The 20,663-nt window shown below is 42.5% G+C and overlaps 1 protein-coding gene across 2 annotated transcripts in view; it reads left to right on the top strand.

The window, feature by feature from the left end:
- Positions 1–20,309, top strand: part of pip5k1ca (phosphatidylinositol-4-phosphate 5-kinase, type I, gamma a) — a 47,865-nt gene extending 27,556 nt beyond the window's left edge. Inside the window, exons 9-18 of one of the 2 annotated variants that reach the window (XM_080472995.1) lie at positions 1,353–1,436; positions 2,088–2,136; positions 4,046–4,130; positions 5,108–5,269; positions 5,555–5,696; positions 6,045–6,077; positions 6,362–6,481; positions 10,418–10,694; positions 16,412–16,501; positions 18,026–18,300. In XM_080472995.1, the coding sequence (XP_080329121.1) occupies positions 1,353–1,436; positions 2,088–2,136; positions 4,046–4,130; positions 5,108–5,269; positions 5,555–5,696; positions 6,045–6,077; positions 6,362–6,481; positions 10,418–10,694; positions 16,412–16,501; positions 18,026–18,028 (1,045 nt within the window). In that variant the 3' untranslated portion in view covers positions 18,029–18,300. Of the gene's footprint in view, positions 1–1,352; positions 1,437–2,087; positions 2,137–4,045; positions 4,131–5,107; positions 5,270–5,554; positions 5,697–6,044; positions 6,078–6,361; positions 6,482–10,417; positions 10,695–16,411; positions 16,502–18,025 lie in introns of both variants that reach the window. The other variant, XM_080472996.1, reaches the window with a different exon arrangement.
- The last annotated feature ends 354 nt before the right edge of the window (positions 20,310–20,663 follow it).

Below are 20,663 nucleotides of genomic sequence, written 5' to 3'. Positions count from 1 at the left end.
TGTTAAAGCTGCTGAAGCTTTGCTTTCAGCGGGATTATGAAGGTAGTTCCTCTATGGGAGAATGAGCGGTAATTTTCTGTATCGATCAAGTTAAAAGGAACACTAATGTAGTGCCTACGCAGTGAGCCTCACAGAATTCAGGCCACAGGAACATTACTAAAGGTTGGGAGAACAAAATCAAATTATATCGGATTGTCTGTCATTACTTCATAAGCTCCTGCAGAGAGTATCGGCACCTCGTTCAAACTAAGAAACACTGTGTGGTGATGAGATTACGGATCGTTGGTTTGAAGGCCGGCAGCTAACGTGACAAAAGGATAGAAACAAGAAGAAATCAGCTCTGCAGAAGCGCGTGCGGCGTGTTTGCTGAGCAGGATAGTGGATTATCAGGAGGGAGTTTGAAGAGGTATAACACAAAATAATAGAATTACAGCGCCAACTCTAAAGCTATAGTTTCCATCTTAAGTCCCTTAAAACAACTTAGAGGGCTTCTCTGATGGTAATGCAGAACCCTTCATTCGATTAAAGTTGTTCGGAGAGAACCGTTTGCAATTGATAAGGCACCTTTGATTTTATTTAAATTAAAATAACTGCCGCAGCCAACTTCCTATCAGGAGATACACTGTTTTACCAACAGTGGCAGACACAGAGAGATCAGCGATACCGCTGTGAACATTAGCATCCTTGTTGCTAATAAAGTAGCATGAACGTCGGAGCCAAGCTGTGAGGGTGACTTTGTGAAAACCTGCTGGAGGCTGCGGGAATGTCCTGCAGGAGCCACAAGCTTGGGCTCACATCAGCCTGAAGAGAAACCCTGTGTTCGACATCATTTCACATCTTTCAGCAAATTTAAAGAGACAAATGTATTGCCAAAAACAGCAAAAAAAATAACAGAATTATTTGAAGTTGTGTTGTTAATATGTTATTAATTTAATGCTCTGGCCCACACAGGATCAAATAGGGCTGCAGCTACTCAGCAAAAAACGAGTTTGACTCTCCTGCTGTTACAGCTTCATGATAAATAAATTCTCTATTGAAACAATTTTACTGTGAATGAGCAGGTAACATTACTGCACGTAGGTATTTACTTGTTTTTTAACCTGTCAAATAAATTTTGTGACTATAGGGTGATAAAAAAAATGTTGACAGTGCCGCCAAATTTTTTTTATCAAAGTCAACATTTTATGGGTTGAAAGTGGCTCCACATATTTAGCTTTGATTTCACTATTTAGGGTGCAGCTCACACTCCTTTAAGCTCTTTTCTTATTATCCAGAGTCAGCTAGTTTGTTCAGCTAGACTGAGAATTGGTGATAAAAGTTTCCTTTTTGTTTTTTGACCCGCCTCCTTTCAGGATGGGAGGCATCCCGGCTGTCAACGGGAGAGGAGAGCGACTGCTTCTCTTTATAGGAATCATCGACATCTTGCAATCTTACAGGTGATTATCACAGATCAAACGTCACAAAGCATTTAGTGCTTTTGCTGTTTGTGTTGTTTAGCGCTCCCACCTCACAGCCAGACTGTCCTTGATTGGAATCTGATCTGGGTGCCTGGTTTGCATCTTCTCCCTGTACATGTGTGGGGTTTCTCTGGATACTCCCACAGTCCACAAGCATGCATTTGAGGTCGATGGGTGACTCATTGCACAATCGGAGTGAGTGTTAGTGTGCGTGAACGTCTCCCTGCCTTCATCTATAATCAACTCTGACTTTAAGTTAGAAGAAGTGGTGTAAAAGATGGATAAATGTTTTGAGGCTCTTCACTCTGAACTGCTGGGGGGGGGGGGGGGGATCTGACATTATAAATAGTTTTAATTGTAACGTAATTTAATTGTACTTTTTTTGACAATCGCTTGTGAAGCATTGCGAGTTGCTTTTTGTTTTTTTTTTCTTAAAGGAAATAAAGAGCATCTGAGAAGTTGTATGTGTACATACCTCTCCATCCTCCTGCAGTATACCATGTTTACTGCTTCCTCACGTCAGCACACTGAAGCCTGTAGGCTTGTTGCACATGCATTCTTATGCCTCACTCCAGTGAAAGAGGAACGTTTAACGTCACATCAAGATGTGTCTTGTCTTTGTTTCTGCAGGCTAATCAAGAAACTGGAGCACACGTGGAAGGCTTTGGTTCATGATGGGGTGAGGTTTTTTTTATAGCTTTCCTCGGGACGCGCAAGATTCAAACACATGAACAATTCAGAGTTGATTTTGTTCTCGTTTTTATTGTTTCCTAAATCTTTGAGGTGTAATTCTCTAATAAAGCATTTTTTGCTTTAAATAAGAGGCAGTCCGTTCTATCTCGTCACATCTGTACCTCCCATTGCTTCTCCTGTTCATACCTGAACTCGTCATTGTATTTCCCCTCGTACTTTCCTCTCCAGCGAGTCCATCTGTTGAGACACATTTGTTTACGTGTGTGTACTCATGTGTGAAAGCTCATTAGAAGCCGGCTTTAGGAGCAGCTATGGATTACTCAAATGTTAATTACATGCATATCAACACCTACAGTGTTTTAATAGAGGCAATATTTTAATGTATTTGGTCAATAAGCACTAATCCCTGTTTTTCTTTCACTGTCATGAACATGAGCTGTTACTGAGCTTTACTTGGAGTTAATCCATTTAATAGAGTTTTTTGTGAGGCTGAGAAATTATTATTGTTATTTTCCAGCTTTGTATTCAGAGGTTGCCCTTTGATTTTCAGTAAACAAATAAATTCAGACTGCTTTGGTTCCAGAGACACCTTTATGTTAATTGTACCAATTTAAAAGCCTGCAAACATTTTATCAGTGACAAATTGACCCTGTGTTATCAGAACACGACGCTCTCTCATAAACAAACCGGACCAAAACCAATATGACTTGTAGCTGGTAAAATACAAAGTGAGTATTAAAACAAGTCTTCTCTAACACATTCAAAACAAAGTATCACCAGGACAGTTTTATTTTACACAAGAATTCACCTTCGTTGTTCAGAAATGGCTGTTCAGTAGCTATGTGCCCTTGGGATTTCTGACTTTGTCAAAACGTGATGTGCTTTTTCTAACACAAACAAAATCTGCTAATCTTCTCCAGTTGTTACTTTATTTAAGTGGTCATGTAAACAACATGATACAACCAGGGTTTTATCAATTATCCCCTCGGGTTATCTGTTGTTTATTGTCATGTGAATGGCCTCGGTGTATTAACAGAGGACGGCATCTTAAACAGATGAGGTTTGCGTCTGGATGCGAGGAGGGAAAGATGGTTGATGTTGCAGATGTCGGATGGGGGTGAGCTCCAGAGTTACTGAAAGCGTTGCTCGGATTATGCTGCGCTCTTGTTTTTGACAAGCATGACCTTTGCGCATCTATGATTTTTTTGTTGCCTCCCTGAGATGCTTGGAGAGCTCTCACTGCCCGTATCCAATCACCCTCCATCTTTTCATCCACTCAGAAGTTTAGGCTGTATATCATCACGTTCCTACTCACAAGATAGAAGCAGCCCTATCAATCTCCCTCCCTACTCTCTTTACTCACTCGTCCCGCCCACGCTGAGACACACTCGTACGCAAGATATGTGTGAGGGAGCAAACGCCCGTCCCGTGCGTCACGGCTTCTGACGATAATGGATCCCTCCACACTCTTACCATGTTACACACAACTGATGAAGGCTTTCGGAGATGCGAATGAGAAACAGTGAGGCAGAGGCAAAGCGCTGAAGACTGAGAGGGTGTCCCTCCACTTCCCCAGTCTCCTCCACCCCTCCTGCCCTCTTGTCATTCTAAACCAAACACCAAGTGTCATCTGTCAGTCTGCTAGCAGTGTTATCTCAGTCTGCTGCGACATGAATAATGAAGAGACTTGTCTGTAGCCTCGTCTGACTGTGCTTCAGAGCGTCTGTTGCGGCGTTGGCATGTGTTGATCAGCGGAGTGGTTCCACTCAGGCAAAAGTATTACCGAAGTAGGGCACCGGAGGACTGATGGACAGTTTAATATGCCGTAAGCACTAATTTAACCACTTTACTCATGCACCATTTGTCTCGTTAATCCATCCGTCTCTCCTCCTCAGGACACCGTGTCGGTCCACCGGCCGGGCTTCTACGCCGACAGGTTCCTGAAGTTCATGAACAGCACGGTTTTCAAGAAGAGCTCCTGTGAGTTCATTTTACATCAATGCACTGCCTTACATAGTCAGACAGCGGCGTGTGGGAAGAGACGCAGACACTCATGTCAGACGCCAAGCTTCTGTCTCATTTACTGCTGAGCCGCGATAGGGGGGGAGTCAGATCCTGTCGCTAAATGCCTTATTAGGCTGTGTTTCATGTCAAATGAAAGAAAACGGCTCGTTATTTCATCGCTTTTCGAAAACCTCACTCATGAACAGAGGTATGCTGGTTTTGAGGTTCTAAAATAGAGATGCTGACGTTTTAACTCGGTTTGAATTGTCTCGTTTTAAAGAGTCTTTTTGTGGACGATGAAGCGTGTAAAATTTCTGTGATACTGTACACTGATTTATACACTGATGCACTGCTCTGACATACTGCTTCAGTTGACCTTTTAACAACTTTATGAAAAAAAAATATTCTGCTGTTTCACTTAATTTACATTTCATTCCAACAAAACTCCAAGTTTTGTTTATCCCACAATAACCCCAACTGGAATACAAATCACTAATGAAAACCTAGAAAATCTTTTTTGAACTTGCAGCTGTTACATTATTTTATTTCATTTTATTTTGTTTTATTATTAAAATTTTTTCTGTATGTCAATGAAAACAAGAGAAAGAAAATAAAGTAAACAAGGAACAATAAATTGATTCTTTGTGAATTACCAACAAGCTAATTTAGGAATTGAAACTTACGTCAACTCAAATCTTTTCTAAAATCATTAAAAACAACCAAACGACAAGGCATCATTGTTTCTGCATTGACAAGCAGAATGTCAGATAGTGATTTTCCTTTAGTGGCGAGTGCAGACATGCGACTGCTATTTTAACACCACATCATCAACACATCGTGGAAAAAAAACGTGAGACTGGATTGGCTAAATCACAAAAAGAAAGCTTGTCTAAGTTATTTTCTGTGTGATCTTTTCCTTACTGTTGATTGTCATGCTGTTTCTTGTCCCTCAGCTCTGAAGTCGTCCCCATCCAAGAAGGGTCGTGTGTCTCTGACGGTGCCTAAATGTGGCGGCCCCGGGGCAGCCTGGTCAGCCAGCCAGCTGCCCTCTGAGCGAGATGAGAACATCTACGACCTGAGAGGAGCTCGCAGCTTCCCGACGCTGGAGGACGAGGGTATTTGCATAGCGTGCAGCGTCGCCGAGCAGTGACATAAACCAAGACAGACAGGCAGAGGCAGATCAGACAGAAGCGGCGTCCGTGATTGTTGTTTCTGAGCTTTGTGCTTCTGTTGATCTTCCTACACTTTGAAGTATTTCTCAGTAAAATGTCCTTCAAACTAGACTTATATGAAATCAACAAGGAAACATTATAGTATCCTTTATTCATAGTTCTACCAATGGTGCAACCAGTCTGAACAAAGAGATGACTGACAGTAATCCTTGTATCTCTCCCCACCAGGACGCCCCGACCTTCTCCCTTGCACTCCGCCATCGTTTGAAGAGGCCACCACAGCGTCAATTGCCACCACTCTCTCTTCAACCACCTCTTTGTCCATCCCCGAGAGATCTCCCTCTGACACGGCCGAACACCCCCGCTACAGGTACTGACACACACACACACACACACACACACACACACACACACACACACACACACACACACACACACACACACACACACACACACACACTCTGTTTGATTTATTGTTGTGTGTGAAGAGCAACATGTAGCTCGTTCCTCTCTAATGAAATTGTCTCTTGCTGTTAGGTGTGATGTCAAAGTGAACTTTGTTTGTATTTGGGTTTTTTTAATCAAAAGCTTTCATGTCAAAACTCAGGCTTCACACATTAGTGTGTGTAGTAGTAGTGGGTGTAGTTTCTTACTTGTACATGTGTTGGGAGCTGCTTTAGTCCGTGCACACGGCTGACAGTGTTTCCTCTGTTTGCAGGAGGCACACCCAGTCGCTCAGCCACGACGGAAGGTGAGTGGAGAACATGAATCATAAAAACCCTCCTGAGCTGCGTTGACCCTGCTGTTTTTAAAGTTTTTCACACTTGCGAGCCCGATGTTTTCGCAGCGTCAAATATTTCTGGGTGTGGTGGGTTGGGAGCTGAGAAAATGTGAAGTCGCTGTGTTTATGAGTAGGCCCCTTCTTCTTGGAGTAAAGTTGTGGCTGTGTGTTTTCTTTTTTTTTTTTTTTTTGGTGTTTCATTTCAGCTTTGCCGCGTGGGACTGTTTACTTTATGTGTGGTTGTTTGTATTTAGGACCCAGGAGGAAATGCGTGTGCGCGAGGAGGACCAACAGACCATCACAGTTGAGGTGGAGTTGAAGAGACCCGACAGCGAGCCCACCATCTCTGTTCCACAGCCTTCACTTGAAACCAGGTACTTTACCGGCTCCATAAAAGGAAAGAATCACTGCCTTGCAGTTTTCCAATAATGCGGCGACTCCAAAGACATGATATGAAGTACTTCATTAAAACTATCCTCTCTAGTAGGGCAAAAGACCAAAGTCTGCATGATAAGGACATTTAATAAGGAATGAGTCTAAAAACAGCTTATAAGAAAAGTCTTCGTTTGTCGTGCCAAAATAATTATAACAATTTATTTTAGTGGAAAGTACACTTTTAGTATATGTTTTCCTAAATACCTAGATAATTAATGGTGAAACCTAAGATGGTCTTTGCCACAGTGAATCTGTTGAGACTTATATTGACACAATTTCTACAGTGTTTAGAGTAGAATGTTTTCAACAATTCAACCCCATAGCTTGGATTTGATGCGACGCTCCTGGGTTTCTTTCAGGAAAAGGATTAGATGGTTGATTTTTGGACTGGCCATCAATAAGTCCAGAGATAAATCTCAAGTGAAAACCTTGTGGAGAAAGCTGAAATACATCTCTGGTGGTGTCTGGAACACATCAGGAAAACTGTCGCCAAGGATTTCAGTGATTCAATAACTTTATCTGGTGTACAGTTTAAGTTTTAATTTATTTATTTAGTTTTAGCACAAACCCCAAAAAAAAAAAAAATCATTATTCAGTACCATTTTCCTTACTAAGTAATGTATTTATACAACATTTGCTTCTATGTGTGAAGTGATTCTGAATGATGCACAGAAAACTGCGTGATTCTGACCAGCACCATAGATGCTGCAATTTATTAAATAGAAGATATAGAGACGGCAAATGTCATTCTGTTTACATAAACCAAACATTAGCTGTGACCCTTGTTTTCACAGAAAACTCACTGGGCGAAGTATCGCCAAAATAAAGCATGATTCAATGGACATGGTGACGAATTTACTGTCACTGGATCAGTTATGTGAAATGCCACCTTCATGAGTTCATCGCTGAAGACAAGATGGACTCATTTATTTGGCTTCACTGCCCAAATGTCGCTCCATCATACAGTGGAACCACTTTCTTTTTTTTTTAAGTGGCCTTTCAAAAATAGTTACACTATTAGGATTAAGGCAGAACTGTGTAATTACTGAAAAGGAGAAGAAGAAAAAAAACTTCCAGTAATGTTATTTTATGTTATCCCTGATTTTAGGGTTTGGACAAATTTGGTTAAGAAACTACAAATATTTATATCTTTCATACTATGAACCAAACACTACTCTTAATGTTGGGAGTTTGTTTGTATAACACCAAACAGACCATAAATAATGACAGTGACACACAGACACACACACACACACACACACACACACACACACACACACACACACACACACACACACACACACACACACACACACACACACACACACACACACACACACACTGCCCTGTGTCCTTTTCAGTGTAAACAATGACAAAAAGTGGCATCTGTTTCATACATGTGACCAGACAGGACAGATAATCTGCAGAGCCGTCGTGAGTCCCTTGTGACCGCAATCGTCTACTGACTCACTTTGACACTTTACCATAAATAACCAGCTGCCATCATGTCACCTGCACTCAGCCAGTTGTTACATTCACCCTCACCTGTTTCAGAAACACACCAGCACAAAGCTTTTAGCGGAGCACACAGAGACTCGCTGAAAGCTGCTTAGCCCATTTGTTTATTGGGCTCAGGGTTCCCCGGCTTGAGACAAATAAATGCTTTATGTGCCGCGTGGAGCAGGCGCCTGCAGTAATTAGGTTATGAGAGAGTGCGCACATGCATGGAAATCCGTGTTGCAAAAATGTGTGTGGGTGCTTTTTATAGGAAATGGCACTGCAGGGCAGACACCGGGGCCAAAGACACCCTGATGGGGGATCTAGCCAGTGGAAGTAGGGCAGTGGGCCAGGATGCCTGAAGCCTGGAGGCCGCTCCCATAAAGCCAAAGTGACCTGACACTTTGCATCTTCTAACCTGGTTTTTAATCGGGGATATTAGTATGACAGCTTGCTTTCATTTGGAAGTTAAACCAAGCCCAAGGAGCCACTTAATGGATATTGAAAAATAATGTGAAATGAACCTCCTAATGGACTGAAATGGACGTGAACATGGCAGCCAGGTCCGAAGCAACACTGATGTCAGGTCAGGGTGGGGTTGTCAAAGGAAACCAACTGAATAATTAGGTTTGATGCTAAGACAGCAGTGGCTAGACACATGGCCTGGGGTGTCTGAAGGGGGGGGGTCAGGATGAGTAGGGCAGCTGAGGCAGTGACAGTGACCTGACTCCTCTCAGCTGCCTTCAATTCACTTTTCAGTCGCGAAAACTGAGAGGATGGAAACAATTGGACATAAATAAAGTGAAGAATGTCGCCTGAGTGGAAGCGAAACGTATAATGAGAAGAGAACGTGACGTGTGATAGACAGACTGAGGCTCTCCGAGAGAAAAACAGACGGAGACAAATGAGACCAAGTGAGAAAGAAGAAGGGGTGAAATGAGGTGAGACGGGAAGAGGTAAAGCCGAGTCTATCAGCATAGCAACCACCATTCTGTCCCCCTCGTTTATTCATCCAATCACTTCGCGTTCTCGAGATGCCATGTCTGCTTTTTTGCTTCAGTGGCCAACATCCGGGCTTTTACTTTGGTGGAGCTAAGCCCAAATACAGAAGCTGAGGAAGCAGTGTGGATGCGCCTAAATCCTTCCCTAATAGTTGGCGATCTGGCTCAGAACAATGAAGGATTGTGGCTGCACACGGCCAGCTGGCAAATCGTGGAGCTTAAGCAGCTGAACCACAACCGCCCACCCACTGTCACACAGCTGTTGAATCTCGTTGAGGGACAGTTTTCCTCTAACAGCCCAGTCCCCAAAACCTGCCGCCGGAAAGTGGCTTCGGCCAAGTGACCCAATTAATGTCTCTGTGTGTAGGTGACAGCGGATGTGTCGCCAGGCTGTGGCCTTTGTCCTGAGACAATATGTGTAGAGAGGAAGAGATGGGGTGAGGTGAGGAGAGGTGAACTCAGGTGAAATGTATCACTGGGAAAAAAAAAAAAGCTATAACTATATCTACAGCTGTTATAATTGGTCCTGTTCATTTGCAAAGTTAATGATTTCAGCTGCAGCTACTTTAATTTTCAGCTCTTCCACACAGTCTGGTTTCCTTAAAATGGAGCGGATCGTCTCCCCGATCCCAAAGTTTGTACTTCGTTCCCCCCGTCTCGCTCTTTGTCTGTGTGGAAGTGTTTTTGACCCAAACGGTGAACCCCGGGTTGCTCACAATGCCGTGCGAGCCGCTTGCAAGGCAGCCGTCACTTCGGTGTTGTGAATGAGCTTATAAGGCACATTGAGACCACTGAAACGGTGAAATGTTCCAAATAACTAAAGAGCATTTACAAATCATACAACCAGTAGCTTTTTAAACACAGTTTAGTCCAAGACTTGCTTAAATATTTTATAGATTTTGCAACGTAATTGAGTATTTAAGTTTTGTGGTGATGTCAGAACTACGCAACTTTCTACAAAAATGTCAAATACTTTTTTTTTTTTTTTTTTATAAAATTTAACATTCAAGCAGCACATTGATATAGTCTTTAGCACTTTTCTAATTCTTATTTCAATTCTACACATTTGGAGCTATTTTGTTGGAGTTTGCATGTTCTCCCTATGCATGTGATGGTTTTCTCAGAGTGCTACATCTTACCACAGACGCATAATGATAATGCAGATTAGATCAATGGTGAATCTAAGTGTGTGACTGTGTGTCTCTCTGTTTGTCCTGTGATGGACCTGCAGCCTGGAACCTCTAACCCACAATAAGAGCTGGGCTCGTCCAGATCCTCCATAGTCCCAGATTGAATAGAGTCAGAATAGATCATGGATGGGTGGAACTTTTGCTTCATGCAGATTATCTCACAATCACATCTTGTGTTTTTTTGCAGTGAGGTTCAAGAAGAAGCCGGTGCTGAGGCTCAAGGTGCCGCTGCCGCTGCCGCCACAGCGGCACCTTCCAGCTCCTCATCAGTTCCTGAAGCAGCCTCATCCTCCTCGTCTACTGCCCCAGCTGCCCCTTCCTCCCCCACACCAGCCGGGGAAGCACCGTCCAGCCCTCAGGTGGCGATGGAGGCAGACAGGGCCAGCCAAGTCTCTGGCTCAGGTTGCAACAGTCAGGCTTCAGTCGATGACGACGACGACGTGCCAATCACAGATATCTACTTTGTAAGTAAAACCGCGGACATGCAAACATGTCCTCAGGCACCAGCACATCAGGGTGGCGCAGAATAAACATGTTGGTGTTCCACATAGAACCGGCAGCTTTCATCTTGTTTGTGGTTCAGTTGGACTTTTTCATTCAGCCATCACATTGTCATGAGAATTTAATCCGAGTCAGTGCGCCTGAGGTTGTGAAGCTCCTGGATTACAGTGTGTGTCGCGGTCCTACAGAGGCGCTGACACATGAACAAGAGTGGAGACGGAGGCTCAGGCGGGCATCGCGGGTGAGAGTGTGTGCAGTTCTTGTTTGCAGCGTGTGGTGCAGTCAGGCCATGGGAATGTTTTGGGAAATATTTTGGGAAATTTAAGTCACTTTCATTCTACTGAGTGAATTGGATTCATGAATTCTGTGCGAGTTCTTATGCTGAGTTTCATCGGCTGCATGTAGCATGAAAGTGGAACCATGTCGCCCTCAAAAAACCAAAGTACACCTTATTAGATGTTGGTTTTTTTTTTCTAATATCTTAATTTGATCCTCCCTTAAACAGTGTCTAATGATAAACGTGTCTCATTCATCCAGATTACACGAAATCTTCAGTTTCTAGTTTTCATTGAATAAGACAATCATATGCACTTCGTCTGAAATCTGTCATTTCATCCCTTTTTGGATATTAAAGTATGATACATCTTCCTTGCAAGTATTCGGATATTCACTTGATCTAATCCAGGGGTTTTCAAAGCACAAGCTTGGTCGCAAACAAAGCTGTATTTTGTGATTGAATGGCTCCATATTGTTTTTCACATTATGGAATATAATGTTAACAGCGGTTGGGATCCGTAGGCAGGAAAAACTAAACTCGTCTCGTGCTACTTAGCAGGGCAGCACAGTATGTCATAGATGTATCATTATCGCAATATCAGCATTCACAACACACACTTTGCAAACGAGAGACTAAAGCTTGATAAATCTTCTTTCTTTGCATTATGAATGAGCTGCAAATTTAAAATGAAAGAATATTCTGTACGTGCATTTAATGACATTTACTTAACCAAAGTTGTGCTGATAAATTATTAAGATATTTAAGTCACAATAATCAAGACAAAGTCAAGAAAGCACAAAATATTATCGTCATCTATTGTAATGTTTTTATTAATTTTGAATCGTATCATTTTCACATATTCACCAAATATTGTGCTCCCCAAGTACTTTTTTTTGTTTGTTTTTGTTTTGGGGGTTTTTAATTTTTTTTTAATAACGTTTCTTTCTTTTTTCTCTAAAACATGTGCTAAGTCTTTCTAGAAAAGTTTACAACTGTTGTAAATTAAAGTTATAATCCTAAATGCAGGCCTTTTTTTTTTTAAATAAAAAGTATTGCTCTTTATTAGATTTTAAATTATTATAAATTTGTTGTAAAAATGTGTGTTGACAGTATTATACCCTCTTAACTTGTGTTTAAAAACAAAACATTTTACTGGGAACAGACAAAATTGTCCTGCTGCTGCTCCTGAAGTTTTAAAAGGTCTTTTAGAGCTGCTGGGCTAAACCATAGAAATTAAACCCCCAAAATGTTTTGTGGTATCTCAAAGCAAAATACTTTCAGTCGAATGGGCTTTGTCGTGTACTGGAGGACGTTTTGCCTCTTATCCAAGAGGATTCATCAGTTCATGCCGTTCATGCTCGACTAGGTCGGCTATTTGATTTTCATAATTCTGTTTTAGTCCTACCTGTAAAAATAATATATATGTATAGACATGATTGTGACACGGCTGGGTTCTGCATCAGAGATGATCAAATGTTTCCAAATACTTCAAAAAGAAAAATTTCTTCTGGGTCGACTTAAAATGTTTCCCAAAACATTGAACTATATTCTACACCCAGTGTGCTGTGGTTTGGAGTGTTTTCAGAGGAATGTAGCACGCACACCTCCACTCTGGTGGAACAAGGCCGCAGGCGCACAGAGTGGATCTTGTTCAGAGAATAACAATATGAGCTTTTTGCAGTTTGCATGTGTTTGGTTTGCAGAACTGTTCCACTGAAAGCAAGTCGCTGCCATCCAATGCAGTTGCGTTGACGGGTCTAAATGCTCCCAAAAGCTTCGCTATGAATGAATGTATGAGTGTCAGGTGGAGGGTGGAGGGTGGAGGATGGAGCGGGGAGCCAGTGATCACAGCTACAGATAGAAATGTTCCCACCTGGCTGCGCTCCAGCAGGGTGTCCCCTGTCGGAAATCAAACACCCGCTAATGTGGCACGAGCGGTCCGACTGACCAGCGGGTTAGTCAACGAGCCCCCTCAGTTATTTAACAGCACTCTCATCTAACCGCCGTTTGGCCGACACCCAGGCCGTGCTTTCAGAGGCGGGGGATCCTCCCTCGGTGTGCCGCAGCAGGAGGTTTGTATCTCCGCACGAGGCAAAGTGACACTGTACGCACCCTGACGTGTAACTACACAGAATGCCGCCGGCAGTGTGATCACAAGTGGCTCCTCAGGAGGGGTCGACGGAAAGATCCAACCTGGAGTCTGAAAGCCTCCACGTGTCTCACATACAGCAAACACACAGGCACGTTTAACTACGTCTGCCACGCCGTTCAGTTTGGCAACGTCCTCTGAGTTTATTGTTTTGTTGTTGATTTTTGAACATTAATTCAGCGTTTGAAATACAAAACTGAACCTGTCGTACAAGAAACACTTGAGTTGGTGGAAGTGACTTTTCTCAATTTTTCATTTGATTAGTTAAATTAGTTTCCTTGTCTCATCACAACCAACAATAGAAATGCTGCTATATGAAGTCGATACAATCATCCAGTTTGTGCAAACCCCAGAAAAAAGAGATTTATTCTTCATAAATTAAAGTGTCTCGTGTGTTTGAGACGCTGCCATCTAGGAATTACTCTTAATCTATTACTCTTCTATCCTGTAGTTCACCAAGATTTATTTATTTATTATCTTGTCAGCATTTATGCTGCCAGACTGTTTCTACTATCTCTATCATAATTCATTATTACTGCAGTAAAGGACAAGGACAAACTGCCATTCATGCTGCATGAATTTGGAAATGGGAGATGGCTGCAGTGTATGTTTGTGTTTGTGTGTGTCGGTGTGTGTTCTTGTTTTACTGGTATAATGGTGTCCTTGGAAAGTGGGCGAGCTATGAGGAGCAGCACAATGTTTTTACAGGTGAAGCTGTAATTCCAGGGCTAAGGCTGTTTTAAGAGGAGACGGTTAATGTTCGGATCAGGGTTAAGATTAAGAAGTTGGGATAATTAAGGAAGGAGTAATAGGGTGGGTGGGATTAGTGGGTAGTTTCAATTAGTCAGACACTTCCAGATGGAATGGGATAAGGTACACTTGAGAAAATGATTAATTACCAGTAAATAAAATCAAAAGTAGTCAAGCAAAATATTGATATTAGTTCTTTATATATATATATATATATAATAGGATAAAGGAAACATTTGACTTTAAAGCACAGATGAATAGCTGTGAATTCATATATGGAAATTTAAAGGCTATGGAAAGATAAAGGTGTGTGTGTGTGTGTGTGTGCGCGTGTGTGTGTGGTGTCACTTCTGCCTGAATTATTCAGTCACTACTAACAGTCGCCACATTCACTTTTCATGAATCTTGCTCTGCTCTCGTTCACCTCTATCCTCCATATCTCATTTGGTTTTATTTTATTTTATTTTTTTGTCTGCTTTCCCTCACTCTCTCTTCCATTATCCCATCTTCTCCTCCACTCATCCTCATCCCACCTCCAATTTTCACCTCTGCTGGTTCAGTCTGGTCTCTCTTCTTCTCTCTCGTTCTTTAACCTCTCCACGCCCTCTGTCTTTTCACCGTATTTTCCTCTACGACTGTCCTCCTGAGTCACAGTGAAGGTGGAGACACTGACGTTTTGTGGAAGAGGGAAATAATAACTTGGCGGCTGCCAAACTCTTGCATCTCTCCATCATCAATGACTCATCCGGCAGGTCTCTGCTGAGTCGCACACATTGGACACATCCTTTTCCATTTTCACCTCTGCATGCTTCCTTATTTTCATTCCATTGTTTTACTCTTTTTTTTTTTTTTAATTCTTTAACATCCCTTGTGACTCTCTGTCTCACTTTAATGTTTTTTTCCATCTGTCTTTATTTGCATCTCTGTTGCTGTCAGTTTCCTGACGGGAGGACCTGGGTGGTCTCTCCCATCCGAGAAAGGAGAAAGTGCCATGCCAGTAGGCCAGTAAGTGTGCAGTTAGAGATGAGCCAGTGCTGTGAGTGGTCCCTAACCCCGGTGTTAGACTGGATTAGTCCAGGATGTACGCTCCCTTCGCCCACAACGCCCCACGACCCTGAATTTAAAAACTTGGTACATACAAATAAATCAATGGCTCGCCTCCCCTTTTATTTTGTGGCTGTAAATTAAGAAATATTGAATTGAACCAATGCTTTCCTCAGTGTTGCACGTTTCAAATGATGCAATTCGAGTTCTGAAAGTATCAAAAGCATTTTAAAGAAGAATCCAGTGTTCAGATTTTTTACTTCGGGCTGCCAAGATTATAGGACGGCGAAGAAAATCCACTCCTGACAGCTCATCCAGAATAACTGTTGAGCTGATGGACCTTTTGGTCTGCTATTGGTCAATTTGATGTCTTGACCTAAAGTGTCATCCATCCTTTTATTGCGTTTTTTGTTGCTGTTTTTTTTTTTTTTTAATTCTGGCATTGTGACAGCCCTCTACAGCCTATCTTGATTAGTGTGAAATATCCACTACCTGTGTTTTTGTGATTTGCGATGAAACTAAAAGACTGGCATGAAGAGACGGCGGCGGGTGAACAAAACCCAGGAAGCTTTTTGTTTTTGCCTTTCATTTTGTATTCATCTTCTTTTGACTCACTGACAACACATCCCAACATTTTACACCTCTGTGTGTGTGTGTGTGTGTGTGTGTGTGTGTGTGTGTGCGTGCGTGCGTGCGTGCGTGCGTGCGTGCGTGCGTGCGTGCGTGCGTGCGTGCGTGCGTGCGTAAAGATCAACCTACACCTCACCCCCTCCGTCACCACTGTACTGTGTTGCAGCTGCTTTCCTGTATTAAAGGGCCGGTACCCTTCAAAGGACCTTCGTACACTTTTTATTTTTTTTTTTTATTTCTCTTGGATTGAAACGCAATGCGACAACATGTAACACAGAAGAGTCACTTTTGCTTGTTGGAAAATGAACCTCATCCTGTTGCCTTTGCTGTGTTTTGACTGAGGATGCTTTCTATTGTCTGACTCTCCCAGCATCCTGGCCCCCCCCCCCATCCCCATCCCCATCTCCTCCTCCTCCTCCTCCTCGCTCCTCATACTTCCTGCTTGGCTGATATAGCAACTCATCCCTTGCTCTGATTGCTTGTTATAAGCATTAAAAACAAAAACCACGATCCAAACACACATATCAGCAATACCCGTTGTAATCTTTACATGCACTCCTCCGTACATATTCAACCAGATATTTTCCAAAACCTACTGTCGTATTCAACTCTGCCAAAGCACTCTCAGCATATGTCAAATTCTCACTCTCCGATGTGTCTCAGGAACATTTCCTCCTTTATGCATCCCTAATTTTCATTTCCTGTCTTGTCTTTTCTCCTGTGATCTCCTGTGTCTTTCTCTCCTGCCTGCCCCTGCTGCTTGTCTCTGTGCCTCTGGTCTTTCCTCTGTCCCTCTGGCCCCCTCTGCTGTGGTGGGTGTGTAAAAACAGCCTCCAGAGGACAGGACCTGGGTGTACTCTCCGCTACACTATGGCTCAGAGTCTAAGGCCCTGCCAGATGGGGATTGGGAAAGAGAGACAGTAAGTGAGAAGCATTGGACTAAAATGTAAAGCTCAGGAAGATTCCTGTAGAGGAGGCGTTACGTCAGCTTCCAGACAGTGTTGTTGTGGGTATCGTTTATCTGGGATGACAGGGATGGAAAAGATGAGCCGTAACGTTACACTGCGTGAGGAGCGTCGACAATACATGTAGACAAAGCTTCTCAGGTCCCAAAGTCCATTACTATTTTACGAGTAGGCTTGGTCTGCGTCCAGACACCTCCCCCTTTCACATTACTGCATCCATTCTCCATTGGAAAGTGGAAATGGTCACTAACTGCCTGCGTGATCATTTGAGTCCACGACCAGCCATCCTGTGTCCCTCCAACAACAAGCTGCTCAGAATCACATATCCATTGGCGGCGTGACGCCACTCATGCATCACCAGACTCCCACCGGGCTCACGCTGCCGGACTTTAACACTGAAAGACACGTGACCGAGCGCTCTGCTGGCGGCATATTTTAAAGCCTCCTCAGCAATATGGGAGATCATTAAAAAGATTCAGTGATGAGTTCATAGGAGGTGTTCCATTTCTCTCTTTAAATGGGCATTCAGTGAAATACTTAAAAGGACCATATATTTTAATAATAATAATGATAGAGCACTTTTCATCACATAAGATTCAGCTCAAAGGGCTTTAATGAAAAATGCATGTTTACGGTCATGTACATATTAAAATGGAGGAAAATGGTAATTAAAAAAAAAAAAGTAAAGGGTGGTAAGTAAAATAAAATTAAATACTGTCACTTGATATTTGTTTAATGTGCGTGCAATGCATCGATCAAGTGCACGGAGTGGGAGGAAGACAAAACACCGTTTAGATTACCGGTGTTTCGTGCACCGTCATCATTTTTCATAGATTCTAAAAATCCTGCAAAAACAGTCTCAACATAAAGCACATCTATAAATGGTTAATTCAAGTGTTTGGGAGTTTTAACTTTATTCGGAGTGTTAAAACATGTCCGCCCATGCAGTAAAACTGAATTTACAATGAAGTTGTAAAAAGCAGGAATACCTGACTTGGCCATATATCATATTTGTTTATAGGTTTCAAAGGAGACCATGTTGGACTTTAGTTTAGTAGCAGGAATTGATTGTAAAGTGCAGTATTGGTCATCCGGGCTTTTTAGTCAAACTATTTACTTTCAGCTTCTTCTCACACTTTCTAATAAGACCTCCGTCGCCCACAGGGAGCACAAACTGCAAGAGGTTTAAAAACTCGGTTACATAATTGTATAATACACAAAGATGCCTTCTCTGTACTTGCTATTAGGAAACGCAGAGGTGTTTGCTTCTATTAGAATTTCTGCCTGAGCTCCCCGTCCTATTTTCCTCCTTTTCATTTCATAAATGCACTTTGATTTGCTGGCTCAATGCTTCACTATCATTAGCAACTAATGACTAAGATGATACAGATTGTACCCCCAGGGGAAATGTAAAAAAAAAAAAAGAAAGATGTTTACACTCTTCTGAATGCATTAACTCCGTCTGTCTGTCTCCCACAGTAAATCCGGTTCTCTGGCAGAGAGGAGTGAACGTCTCAGTGGAGAGGACTCGCCAGTCTGAAGTCCAGACCACACACTGAGGGGGGGAAAAGAGACTTTAGTACAAGAAAGAAGGGAGAAAAAAAATTTATCACAACAGTGATACGGCGCTGATTTCCAACCATCCCTGCCTTTCACTCTTAACAAATGAAATTTATTATGCCAGTTTAATAATTATGTGTATGTGTGACATAATGGGTATAAGGCTGTCGTCTTATGTGTTTCACATACATGGGAAAAAAAAAACAAAACACATAAGTTGTTCTGTTTCAGACGAGCAGAGCCCTCCGACACACTGGCTTGCCTACTGGATCATGTATCACTGCGAGGTGAGCGGAGCTCTTCTGTTTGCCCCACCCCCAACCCCCCTTCATTTTCTAGTCACTCCAGGATCTAGTGGCCTTGAACTGGGCACGTTTTCTTAAATTCGTATTATAGTACTACCACGTTTGTATGGATACTTCAGGAAATGCTTTATGTACATGCAAAACAACTGAGTGTCCAATTACTCACTGACTGTAAATGAGACTTCCTGGGCCAATGGAGCATAAAGTAGCTCCTCCCACCTCACAGCGCCATGAAAGTATTTGTATGTGAACTGGTTCAGCCAATAAGGACGAGCCAACCAAACCTTCCCTGGTACTCACTTTATATGCAAGCGCTCCACATGCAGATTTCAGAGGGCTTGGCGACGCAGCCTGTGGCCGGAGGACTCTGCCTGTGCTCACAGAACAGGCGAAAAAGACATTAAGCCAATCAAAACACAACATCTGGACGTGTCTGTCATCCTCACATTTCTAGTGAAAATATGCAGTTTAGTTATAAGAGGAAAGAATTATGTGCTTTAGTGAATATATTACAGAGATTTAAGAATTTAAAGCATAATAATTCATAACTTCAATGATATTTTTTTTTTTGCAGCATTTTTATTTTTTAACTCTCCTGCTGTTTTACTACTGTAAACCTTTATTTATTTAGGTTGTTTTTTTTCTTGCTCACTGTTATCTGTACCTTCTCACTTTGAACTGCTTCATTTCGGTTTTTTTGCATCCAAAGAACTTTAAATAATATTTTGTTAATCTGATCACAGCAGCTTTTCAGTAGTCTTGCGCGTTCCTTTAAACTTTGAGAGTTTGTTGTGTACAGTCAGTATTACCCCATTTTTCACCACATCGCATCTTGACAAGACTGAGGCGGCAGCTTGAGGAACAATTCAGCGGGCGGCATCCCTCCGACGTCAAATACGATGAACAAAAAGGCTGTCCCCTGTTTATGGGTTCCTTGATTTGCAGCCCACAATGCATGTCCTAAGTTTCTAAAACAATAAAGAATCCAACTGCTGTATCCTTTGCAGCTTGACATGTCTCAAGACTCATATTAAGTAAACTTACTGGCGTCATCCTTACACTGGGAACAGCTGGGAATTATGATGGTTACTCATTGTGGGGGGGCCTTTTTCCCAGTTTGCCGCATTCATATGACGGTAAATAATTAACAAGGCTGCCTCCGGGGGTGCCGCTTTATCGCGGCTCTCCGGGTCCAGAAAAGAGAGAGAGAGACACGGAAGCCAACATCTATCTTCAGAATATATTTATATACACTTGATGCACGGATGTTACATTTTCTGTTAACGTGTTGGCCAGTCAGGGTTGCCATAAAGCTTCTTAGTTACAAGCGCAGAGTGTTTCACTGAGGCGTGTCCGTGTTTACTGAGAAGCACGTCGCTCTGGCTTGGTTGGTAGGGCGGGTTGTCTCTCATTTGATAAGTTTCAGGTTCGATTCCCTCTCTGTCCTTGAGCACGACACTGAACTCCCCATTGGATGGATTGACTGCCACACATGGCAGCCGCCTCCATTGGCGTGTGAATGGATGAATGTGATCAACAATGTAAAACGCTTTGGCTGCTTCTGTTAACTCTCCAGAACCTCCTATTTTCCTAAGTGGAAAACTCCCTTCAAATTCACTTACTCAAGAGCAAACCATGACACTGGGCATTAAGCTATGGAGGACGCCCCTAAACAATCCACACCAGAGGAAAGTGTGACCCCAGAAATGCCCGAAGGACGCTTCATTTCATCAGCTTTAGTCGCAGACTACCAAAAGAGAAGTCTGACAAGGCTGTGTAATTCAAAGGATGCCGCCCCTGAATTGAGACGCAGCTATTGCCATCATGGTGATCTACACATCATTGCAATGTCTTCCAGTGGTGCCCTATTTTTCAACAGACGCACACAAATCATTTGTAAAAAGAAAGAAAAAAAAAAAGGACTTTCTTTGTTCAAGGTGGGAAATAAAGCTGCATATCAGTGATGTTTTCTATATCAGGTCACCTTCATCACCTCCTCCTCACAGTAAGAAATCCATCGACGGGACATTTCAGATGTTTGTAGATGTAGAGCATCAGTTGTCGTGTTTGCGGTCAGTATCGTGTCTGTTTTCTGTATATTGGAATGAACACAGTGCGTCGCCGTGTTGACTTGGTGAGACACAGCGGTTTCTGAGTGGGTTGAATGTTGTTTGCACTTCTTAAGCGGACCTGAAGACGAACTAGTGACAGAGGCCAAATAAAATTGCATCGCAAGTCATATTTATCAGTCT

The sequence above is a fragment of the Lipophrys pholis genome (assembly GCF_963383615.2).
Source record: "Lipophrys pholis genome assembly, chromosome: 10".
Lineage (NCBI taxonomy): Eukaryota > Metazoa > Chordata > Actinopteri > Blenniiformes > Blenniidae > Lipophrys > Lipophrys pholis.
Note: the sequence above shows the minus strand (reverse complement) of the source record. Positions and strands in the feature narration are given on the sequence as shown.